General features: G+C 38.7%; 1 protein-coding gene across 1 annotated transcript; it reads right to left on the bottom strand.

The window, feature by feature from the left end:
* Positions 1-607: 607 nt before the first annotated feature.
* On the bottom strand, positions 608-1,552 carry LOC100348122 (olfactory receptor 52R1-like). Its single transcript, XM_002708738.4, has one exon. It carries the CDS (start codon positions 1,550-1,552, stop codon positions 608-610), a length of 945 nt encoding a protein of 314 aa, XP_002708784.3.
* Positions 1,553-11,980: the final 10,428 nt, after the last annotated feature.

Below are 11,980 nucleotides of genomic sequence, written 5' to 3'. Positions count from 1 at the left end.
AATATAATATTATATCTTGATCACTTTTCAAATGTTCAGACACTTTTTGTAAATACAACAAGTAAATGACACATGATTTCAGTTGTACATTGCTTCAGCTAGTTTCTTTTAGGACAGTAATCAAATGATTTTTGGTTTTGTTTTTATAAATAATGATTTTACGCATGATTCTATACATGTTTCTGTTCTCAAAATTCTATTTCTATAAAGAAATTGATAAACTGGAAAATATATATATACTTTCTAACTGATACAAATTTCTAAATTCCTTTTTATCAATGTACTGAGTATACTTCTGAAAGTAGAAAAATTATTCTTTTACCTTAATAATATCTTGATAATAATTTATTATATAGGTACTAGATGAAAAATTATTTTCTTGTGATGAAGAACAAAGGCTGACAAAGTTTTGTCGTCTGTCACATTTCTCAGAGAGTGCTCATTGTGCTCTGAAAGTCATTTTGCTTGTTTCCTGAGGGCTGCAGTGTCTGGGTCAGTTGTTCTCAGAGATGACTTTGTGATGAGATGCAACAGCCTGAGAAACTTTTTCACTATGTCCTTGGATCAGTGGAGCAGATGGAGTCATGGTGATACTGTTACCCTTGATTCAGGGGTCTTTCCCACAACATGCTCGGATAACCCTGTCCCTGATCTGTTTGGTTCTAACTCCATAGATGATGGGATTGAGCATGGGAGGTACCAGTAGATAGACATTAGCAAACATGATGTGTACCACTCGGGGCACATGATGGCCAAAGCGGTGGGTGAGGAATGTGAAGAGGGCTGGAATATAAAAAGCCAAGATTACACAGATATGAGAGGCACATGTGCCAAAAGCCTTAAGGCGGGCTTCACCTGAAGGTAACCGCAGCACAGCTCTCAAAATCATCACATAGGATATACCAATGACAATTATATCAAAGCCAACCACAGAGAAGGCTCCAAACAGCCCATACACACGATTGACTCTTGTATCAGCACACACCAGCTTCAGCACAGCCATGTGCTCACAGTATGATTGGGGAATGACCTTGTTGGGGCAGAAGGGCATCCTGGAGACCATGAAGCAGAAGGGGCTCACCCATAGCAGCCCTCTCACCATCACGACTGCCCCCAGTTTAACCACTACAGCTGTGGTGAGGATGCTAGAGTGCCGGAGCGGGAAGCAGATAGCCACGTAGCGGTCCAAGGCCATAGCCATGAGGATCCCAGACTCCACTGAAGAGAAGGCATGGATGAAGAACATCTGGATGAGGCAAGCATGATATTCAATCTCGTGTGCATGAAACCAGAGTATGGCCAACATTTTCGGTTGAGTGGAAGAGGAGAGGACTAAATCAGTGATAGCCAACATGGCCAGAAAAAGATACATGGGCTCATGCAATGTGTGGTCGGTTCGGATTATATGAAGGATAATGATATTACCAATTGTGGCCACAACATACATAATACAGAATGGAAAGGCAATCCAAAATTGGGAATTCTCCAGTCCTGGAATTCCAAGCAGGATGAAGGATGCAGGATGAGAAGAGCTGTTTGCTGACGTCAACATCAAGTGATGGTTAATATGCTCTCCATTGGGAAGGTCATGTACTCTCTGCAGATAATAACAGTCAAAGCAATTATTATTATTCAATGGACTTTCATATGATACACTTGGGCTATAAGGCTATTAGGTTTAATTTCAAACTGTTTTAATAAATAAAACTTTGCAACAGGAAATCGTGTTACACATTGTAGTTTATTTATAGTTGTATCGTTCAAAACAGGGTGAGTCATACTAATATCAAGTATAATTAGATTTTAAGAATTAATAGCTTTTATTAAAGTAGAGTACGGTGATATAAATACTTTCTGACAGATAATATTGTAGGAATTTTTTCTATTATTTAGAACTAACAGTATGTTCTGTCTTTCTCACAGTTTCATTTTATCCCTCTGTTATGTCACTCAGATAACTTTTCAGGATAGGAAGTCAGCCTGACTTAAAGGTTGATAGAAACTTGAGTAGTGGTCTTGAGTTACCTTTACCTCTATTGCTGTTAATATAAGGGTTTGGACTGGAAGAAAACTCAGAACAACTGCACATCTGCAACTGAAGAATTACCCTTAGTGTTTAGAACCTCCTAGATTAGGTATCAGCAAACATAAATATTCTAGGCTTTGTGAATATACATTCTTTGTTGCAATTCTTCACCTAAATAGTTTCTTATATATATATATATACACACATATATATTTTAGCCTATTTACATGTATATATATATAGTTATAGTTCCAAAGCAGATATAATCAATGTATAATGGCATGCTTATGACTATAATCCAATTAAAATTTAGTTAGCTGAATAGGCTATAAGTTGAATTTGGTCAACAAGTTATAATTTGCCAGTGCCTCTTCTAGATGAGCAAATTGTCTTGAGGTCAGCCTTGAGCCCTGTAGGATCCTTAGCACCTATGTGTTTATTCTGAGTAAAAATTTATTAAACTTTTGTTGAAGAAATAAGAAATAAATGATATCATTTAGAGACAACTAACTCACCAGCTGATTGCAATGTCTTTAAATCTCCTGGTAAAATCCTCTCAACTCTACTTTGAGCCATGCCTACAAGGCAGTTATATTCTTGTCTAATTCTAGAGGTTGCCTTGCTGTCATTCAATACTATGTGAACATTGCCCTCTGATCTTTCTTGTGTGGTTTGGTTCTACTGTCAGATCCCTTTGGTGAACACAGCCTGCTTTAGAGTCAATGTCACAAAGCTTAATTTGTTCTTGTGAAATGCCTTTAATTATGGAATCTCACTTGTCCTGTGGTCTTGGATGGAGAACTTCAGTTCTCATCTTCATTATGGAAACAAATTGATAAGAAGAGCTTTCTCTCAAATCCCCACTAACACATCTCCCCTAGAACTAACAATTGGTTTATTAAACTAGATTAAATGGCCTCTCCAAATAGTTTCTTCCAGGTCACAAATAGGTCTAGTGTTACTCTAATTTTCCCCAGATTTATATAGTATGAGCAAAATGAAGCTCAAACATGTAAGTCTTGTTCTGAACTGGAAAGTTCCCATTCTACCCAGATAATAGCTACAGGACTGCTCAAAACAGAAACTCCCATATAATGTATAGTGAAATTCAGTAACACAAGTATCTGGGGCAGAGGGTCTATGCTTTATGCCTTTTGTTTGGCCTGGTTTTCCCAGCAAGTCTTATCTATTCTGTTTGAGCCAATGTCTTCCTCATCACCTGCCTTTCCCCCAACTATGTCACCTTCTGCTGTGTGAACATAGTCACCAACGATCAGCCCAGCTGGCAAAATACTTAAATCCACCTTCCTGTCCTGAAAGGTAGGCACAGATGATCAAATTGCCATTGGGTTGAATGATGGAAATATAAACAGTAGGAGAAAGGAAAACAATATAACTTCCCTTCCTGTCCACCCCTCTTTACTCCTGTACACTGATATTGAATGTATGCTTTTTTTCCTTCACTCAGAGTAAAACACAAATAGTGCATACTAAAGACTGAAATTAAGTTATATCCTTTTCAAGCATTACAGCTAGGGATCACACTTGATCTTCAGACTCAATTTTTCTCTTCCCAGAAGGCAGCTACCTTGTAGAAATTTTCTGTAATTTTGGTTCAGGAAACATGGCTCACAGAACCGTGTCCTCACAGGGTAGAACTCACTGTTCAACTGTGAATATGGGTGTGAATCACATGATGGTGCCCACTGGCTCTGTTGGAGCTCCACGTCTCCACTCATTGTGAGGAAATTGTTGTAAATGTGTCAGTCAGGGATAAATGTTTTCATAAAATAATCAGAGATCTTACTGAAGAATAAGTTGAGAGAAGTTTAAATTTTGATTTCTCACTTTGAGGTATCTAAACTAAGGGTATTTCAGTGATTCTGGAGTACGTGGTGTTCAGCTCCAAACTCATTCTGGGGTCTACCTGGAGGATATAGAGGATATAGTGGAGGCCCTGAGTCTTCTCCCATTGTCAGAATAAAGGTTTGTGGTCACAGATCATTGAACCTGAAGCTCCATTGAGTTCATTCTTTCTGAACAGTCATTGTCTTGCTATTTCCTCTTCCTGGAACTTCTGCAAATTCTACTTCTTCTGGAAAGGGCAGAGGTGCCCGAGACAGAGAATCACTCACCTTGAGTTCTGCTGTGTCTTTGATCCAGATGGACATGGTCATGAGTGCTTCAATAAGCTCCTAGGATTCAGTCTTTGATAGAGATCTCAGACTAAGGCCGATTTAAAGGACTATGTCTGATCTTTCACTTACCTCACACTTTAGTTTTTTTTTTCTTATCTCTAATCCCCACTGAATTACACCCATACTGACTTCCTTTGAGACTAGAGGCTAAGCTGGAAATATTAACCCCTAACTCCCTGTGTCATCCATATACACAATACAAAGGCAGGGGATTTGCATGCATGTGCAAGAAGATGTGTAATTACTTGAAAGTGAGCTTATCTGTATGCATGCATTTTTTGAGTTAGCGTATGTACATTTACAATTGAAGGGATATTTTCTGACATTTTAAAATTTTTTGAAATTTTATGTATGTTGATGTGTGTATCTGAGAGGCCTATTACTAAACATATGCAGTTTATATAAGCAACTTTATTTGCTACTGGATATATGAGTGATCTTTAAAAATTTCACATAAAATGTATATTTTGAATAAACTAGTGTGGATTTCAAGAAGTGTTTGAATCAAAATACACTCAACTTTTTTGATTGATTTATTTATTTGAAAGGCCTAGTTACAGAGAGGCAGAGCGAAAGAGGTTTTCCATCCACGGTTCACTTCCCAGATGGCTGCAAAGGCAGCACTACACTAATCCAAAGCCAGGAGCCTGGAGCTTCCTCTGGACCTCCCACATAGGGGCAAGGACCCAAGGACTTGAGCATCTTCTGCTGGTTTCCCAGGCCATAGCAGAGCACTGGATTGGAAGTAGAGCAGCTGGGACTTGAACTGGTGCCCATATGGGATGCCGGCACTGCAGGCAGTGGCTTTTAATTTATATTTTAATTCATATTTTCCACAACATTTTGACATGCCCTTGTTTGTATATGTAAAGTATAAATCCTTATTGTTTAAAATATGTATAAATATTGGGATACTAGCAGCCTATGCATTTCTGATCCCTGAAGGTTCATGCTTGTGAAGGAATAAGCCACACTATATGCATCAGATAAAGTGAAATTACATATCAGTGTGCACCATATGAGTATGTACACAAATCAGTGTATACATAAGGGTATGTATATACCACGAGTGATGGTTTAATGAGGATGTTGCCAACATATTGCAGCTTCATTGTGTTGAGGCCTAGTTTTGCTTCTGGAGCAGCTCACTTCTGAATGGATGATTATCTTTAGATGGAAAAGAAATTCCTTTGGAGATCTTGCCATAGTCATGTCAGGAACAATAAAACCAGAAGTTCCTCCTTTCTCAACAAAATGATTAAAACCAACAAAGAGCTCCTACTTTTTCTCATCCCCTATATAGAATCCTGTTGAGATTCTCTTATATTTCTTTAATACTCCCTGATTTATTTCATTTCATCTTTGAAGAGATGTCAAAAGATGTGAATAAAAGGCATTAAAAACAGCGAAAAAGGATTTACTTTCAGAGAACAAACAGTCCAACTCCAGAATATATGCTTTTCTTGTGTTTCTAAATAAATTTTAGCATTATTTTTTTCTAGATCTGAGAAGAATATCCCTGATTTAAGAGACCTTGAATAGTGAAAGCAGTTTATACAACAAAAACAAAGCAGGAGGCATTACTATACCAGATTTCAAGACATACGACAAGGCAGTTATAATCAAAACAGCATGGTACTGGTAGAGAAAAAAAAGACATGTTGACCAATGGAACAGAATAGAAAGTCTTGAAATCAATCCATATTTCTATAACCAACCTTTCTTTGACAAAGAAGCTAAAATCAGTCCCTGGAACAAGGACAGTCTCTTCAACACATGGTGCTGGGAAAACTGGATCTCTACAGGCAGAAGTATTAAACAAAACTCCTACCTTACATCTCACACAAAATCCACTCAAAATAGATAAAAGACCTAAATATATGACCCAATGCTATCAAATTACTAGAGAACATTGGGGAAGCCCTACAAGACATTGGCATAGGCAAACATTTCTTGGAGAAGACCCCAGAAGCACAGGCAATCAAAGCCGACATCGACAAATGGGATTACATCTACCTGAGAAGCTTCTGCACTGCAAAAGAAGCAATCAGCTAAGTGAAGAAGCAAATGACAGAATAGGAGAAAATACTTACAAACTATGCAATTGATAAAGGATTGATATCCAGAATCTATAAAGAGCTCAAGAAACTTAACAACAACAAAACAAACAATCCAGTTAAGAAATGGGTAAAGGATTTGAATAGACATATTTCAATTCCATTCAAATGGCCAACAGACACATGAAAAAATTTTCTGGATTATGAGCCATCAGGGAAATGCAAATCAAAACCATAATGATGGGGCCAACACTGTGGTGTAGCCAGTAAAGCCGCCACCTGCAGTGCCAGCATCCCATATGGGCACCGGTTCAGGACCAGCTGCTCCACTTCTGGTCCAGTTCTCTGCTATGGCATGGGAAAGCAGTGAGATGGCCCAAGTCCTTGGGCCCCTGCACCGGCATGGGAAGACCAGAAGGAAGCTCCTGGCTCCGGATCAGCGCAGCTCCAGCCTTTGTGGCCAACTGGGGGATGAACCAGCAGATGGAAGATCTCTCTTCTCTCTGTCTCTCCTTTTCTCTCTATGTAACTCTGACTTTCAAATAAATAAATAATCTTAAAAAAAAACCACAAAGAGGTTTCACCTCTTACTAGTTAGAATGGCTCTCATACAGAAATCAACAAATAATAAATAATGGCAAGGATATCGAGAAAAAGATACTTTAATCCATTGTTGGCAAGAATGTGAACTGGTGCAGCCATTTTGGAAACAGTGTTGAGATAACTCAGAAAGCTAAAAATAGATCTATCATATGACACAGCCATCCCACTCCTGGGAATTTACCCAAGGGAAATGAAATCACACTAAAGTGTCATCTTCATGTTTAGTGTAGCACAATTCACAATATTTAAGATATGGAATCAACACAGAGGTCCATTAGTTGATGACTGGATAAAGACTGGATAAAGAAATGATGGCATATATACACTGTGGAATACTACTCATGGCAAAAAAATTAGGAATCCTGTCTGTTGCAACAAAACGAATGCAATTAGAAACCATTTTATCTAGTGAAATTAGCCTGTCACCAAAAAGCAAATACCATATGTTTTCCTTGATCTGTGGTAACTAATAGAGTACCAAAAATGTCATGTATAGGAGTGAAATTGGCATTTTGAGATCTGATGATTTTTTTACAGCCCTTGTCTCTACTGTTGATGAACATTTTTTTTTCTCATACTATTTGTTGAACTCTTTACTTAGTTTAGGGTTAATCTTATGAGTATAAAGTAAACTGAAAATGGGTCTTTGTAAAAATTAAGAGCGGGAATAGGAGAGGGAGGAGGAAGAAATATGGCAGTGTTGGGGAGGTGTGGTGGGAAGAATCACTATGTTCCTAAATCTTTATATATAAAGTCTATGAAATTTGCATACTTTAAATAAAATTAAAAAAGGAATATTTGCTTCTCAAAACAAGAAAACCCAGCATAGATTTAAAGGCAAAAAAAACTCCCACAAAAATTGCCAATTTTAGAAGATTAACATCAATGTGTTTGTTTATGGTATATTGTCATCACCATAGGCACAAAGGACATGGTTTATTTTCAGGATCAGCATAATAAGATAAGAGAGAAAATTGTTTAGTTAGGGAACTCAGGCTAGAAGAGATACTCAAAGTTTCATTCCGTTGCTGATCAGGCTGACATTGTTCATAAAATTTTTGTCTTACCTTGTAAATTAGTTTTCTTCAGTATTTCTTTTAAACTCTGCATGTGAAGTACTCACTACAATGAAAGTAGGAGAAAGTTTAGGCTCTGTTTTCTTTTTTTTTTTTTTTTCTGCTATGTGTAGTTTTCTTGAAGATACATTTCTCCTTGAATTGAAAGTGACATCCAGGGGCAGGCCCTGTGTGTTTGCATTTCTTAACTCTTTCATAGACCTAAGTTTCAGAGTGGCACCAAAAAGGCACAACATCCAGGCTCTCCTGGAAGTAGATTCTCAGGCCACCATAACTTTTCAAATTTATTTGGGAATGATAGGCAAAGAGGGGCGTTCAGTAGAGAGGTCGTTATTTTTCAGACTGACCCTCCCCCAGGCCCCTCCTCCTTCCTTTCAGAAGCTAGTACTTATGCAGGATGCATTGAGGACTTAAGAAGTTTCTACTGAAGCCCAATCTCCATTAAAACGTGCAAAGATTTCTGGCCAGTATGCCAGTCCAGTTAAGTGGGTTACAATAAACTTTAGCCCCACCAATCTGGGATTGTACAAGGATAGAGCATAGAGGAATGTTTTGAGGAGCAATTTTAAAAATTTTCATTGATGTTTTATTTAATTGAAATACAGAGAGAGAGAGAGAGAGAGAGAGAGAGAGAGAGAGAGAGAAAGGGAGAGAGAGAGAGAGAGAGAGAGAGAGAGAGAATTTCATTCTCTGGTTAACTCTCTGAATATCCACAACAGTGGGGCTGCACTAGGCCAAAGCCAGAAGCCAGTAGCCCTGTCCAGATCTCTCATGGGGGTGGCAGGGCCGAAGCACTGGGGCTATGACTGCTGCCTTCCAGGATATGCTCTTGTGGGAAGCTGGAGTTGGAATCATAGTAGCCAGGACTTGAATCAGGCACTCTGATATGGGACATGAGCAACCTAAGCAGCAGTCTAACCTGCTGCGCCACAATGCCAGCCCCCATCTTTTACTCATCCTGTGTACAGAAACCTCATCTGTTATTATATTATTATGTGTAATGGATATACGAGTATAGAGATAAATGTGGTACGTGTACTTCTGTAGACATCTTTTCTCTTAAAATTCTTGCATATTATCTAGTTGTTCTTTTAGTCCATCATTTCAGTCATATTGATATGAAAAACAATAGCCATTTTTTTTCTTAATCACAGCCTCACTGTCTCCTGGAATCTTCACACCACTGATCCGCTGCTACGAACAAGAATACAAATGAGCAGATTATTGCTGTTGCAGGTTCATGGTAACTAGTCTTATCTGGACTTTCGAAATACTATGAAAGAGTTTTATATTTTTCTCCCTTTAAACATCAGATATATGATGCTTAAAAATCAATAAATGGGGCTCATGTTGTGGTGCTGTGGGTTAAGCTGCTGTTTGTGACACTGTTACCTCATATCAGAATGCCAGTTTGAATCCTGGCTACCCTGCTTACAAATACAGCTTCCTTTGTTGTTGTTGTTGTTTTTTTTTGTTTTTGTTTTTTTTTTTTTTTTTTTTGACAGGCAGAGTGTACATTGAGAGAAACAGACAGAACGGTCTTTCTTTTCTGTTGGTTCACCCCCCACCAGCACACTGCGCTGATCCAAAGCCAGGAGCCAGGTGCTTCTCCTGGTCTCCTGCAGGGGTGCAGGGCTCAAGGACTTGGGCCATCCTCCACTGCCTTCCTGGGCCACAGCAGAGAGCTGGACTGGAAGAGGAGCAACCAACCGGGACAGAATCCAGTGCCCCGACCGGGGCTAGGACCCGGGGTGCCGGCGCCACAGGCGGAGTATTAGCCTAGTGAGCAGCGGCGCCGGCCAATACAGCTTCCTTTTAATGCACCTGAGAAAGTGCTGGAAGATGGCCCAAGAGGGCTGTGACACTTATGAGAGCCCAGGATGAAGTTCCTGGCTCCTGGCTTGGGTCTGGCCTAGATCTCCTTGTGGCCATTTGGGGAGTGAGCCAGGAGATGGAAATCTCTGTCTCTGAGTCTCTGTCTCTGTCTCTTTCTTCTATCCCTTTGCCTTTCAAATAAACCTTTTAGTCTAGTCTGGCCCCTCTGGGTACAATGTTTCAAGGTAAGCTGCCTGGAACATCCTCTGAAAAACATCTCAAGTGAATGAACTGCCTTAGACTCCCTGTCTTTGTTCTAGTACCCCCTTTTTAATCTAAATACTATACTTTTGGTTACAAAGTCTGTTAGAGGTGGAAGTCTTGGTCTAGATTCTCTCTGCCTTTCTATAATTAGGCAGACTCTTGATGTCAACCTTTTAATACAGGTCCTAGACACTGAAGAAGTAAACCAAGAAAATGTATGTGCCCTACATGGACAAGTGGTTTTGATTGATTTTTGTTCCCCCAAAATTATGCTGAAGTCCCAAACTGAGTGCCTTAGAGCGTGAACTTATTTAGATAGAAGTTCAAGGCAGGTATGGTTACTAAATACAAGGTTATCCTGTGGTATATGACTTCCTAATACAATAAGACTAGGATCCTTGTAGAATAGTGGACTTGGACACAGAGAGGTACACACACACAGTGAGAGTGCCATGTGGACATGAAGGCAGAGATCAAGGTGATGCATTGGGAGCCAAGGTTTACTGAAAAGTGCCACAAGCTAGGAGTGAATCAAGGAATAGTTTCTAGTTTATTCCTCATAGCCAAGAAAAGAAATAACCCTGCCCATACCTTGGTCTTGGACTTTCAGCCTCCAGAACTGGAATACAATAAATTTCTGTTGTTAAATCCACTCAGTTTGTGATCCTTTGTTATAACACTGCAGTATCATAAGTCTTCATCTAAAAGTACTATACTTCACTGGCTAGTGGACTTTTAATTACAGTTGTAATGAAATTGCTTATGTAAAGAGGGATGCAAAACAATGTTATCTTTATTGGAAACATTTTTTCTTTATTTACTTTTTTATTTTTTCTGACACTAATTTCATGTTGATGCAATATTAATATGAAGAGAACAGATTCAATGCAGTTCATAAATACAATTCTAAGAATATGATAATATGATATTCACTTCTTCCTTCCCACCCTACTCCTCCCTCCCTCCCTCTACTTTTCTTCTGAAGAATCTAATCTAGAAATGGTTCCAATATATAATTAATTTTTTCTCAATAGAAAATTCAATGCAACTTACTGACAGAATAATATCTTTGTGGGGATGGAAGAACTGGACATCTACCTGGGAAAACAAAAAGAACCACAACTTCAACTTTTACCCAAGAATCTTATTTGAGATGCAACAATTCTAAATTTGAAAATAGTTTGCATGAACTCTCATATAGCTAAGATTGATTATATGACACAAAAGATATTAACCATTGAAGAAAAAAGTCAAAAATTGAGCTTCATCAGATTAAAAATAATATACTTCAAAAGATACCATTAGGTAAGTCATCAACAGAGAAAATTTTCACAGTGCAGGAATATGACAGAGAAAGCCCCATCCACAATCATTTAAATAAAGAAAAACAAACCTCCTAAGTAAATGGCTTAAGCAGGCACTTCACAATGTAGGGTAGATAAATGACCAATTCTCAGGGATAGGTTTTCAGGCTTATTATTCATTAGAAAAATGGAAATTTAAATCACCATGTGATGTCAAAGCAACCTCATTAGAATTAAATACAATGACAACTAAGTATTGGCAAGAATGCAGGTCAACTGGTGTGCTCACATCCAGTACAGTCACATCAAAAATATTTTTAGCAATTTCTAACAATATTGCACCCCCTTTAGTCCAAGGAGTTCCACTTTTAGTTAAATACTCCAAGTAAATGGTTTATAATTATCCATAAAGGTGTCTAATACTGTTTATAAAAACTGTAACCTAGGTTGCCAGCACTGTGGCACAGCAGGTTAAAGCCCTGACCTGCAGCACTGGCAGCCCATATGGGCAGTAATTCAAGTCCCGGCTTCTTCACTTCTGATCCAGCTCCCTGCTAATGTGCCTGGTAAAGCAACAGAGGATGGCCCAAGTGCTTGGACCCCTGCACCCATATGGGAGACTTGGATGAAGCTCCTG

Source organism: Oryctolagus cuniculus, chromosome 1, assembly GCF_051225735.1.
Source record: "Oryctolagus cuniculus isolate XC-2025 breed Fujian yellow rabbit chromosome 1, ASM5122573v1, whole genome shotgun sequence".
NCBI classification, from domain to species: Eukaryota; Metazoa; Chordata; class Mammalia; order Lagomorpha; family Leporidae; genus Oryctolagus; species Oryctolagus cuniculus.
The sequence above is the reverse complement of the archived record's forward strand: the minus strand, read 5'-3'. Positions and strand labels throughout refer to the sequence as shown.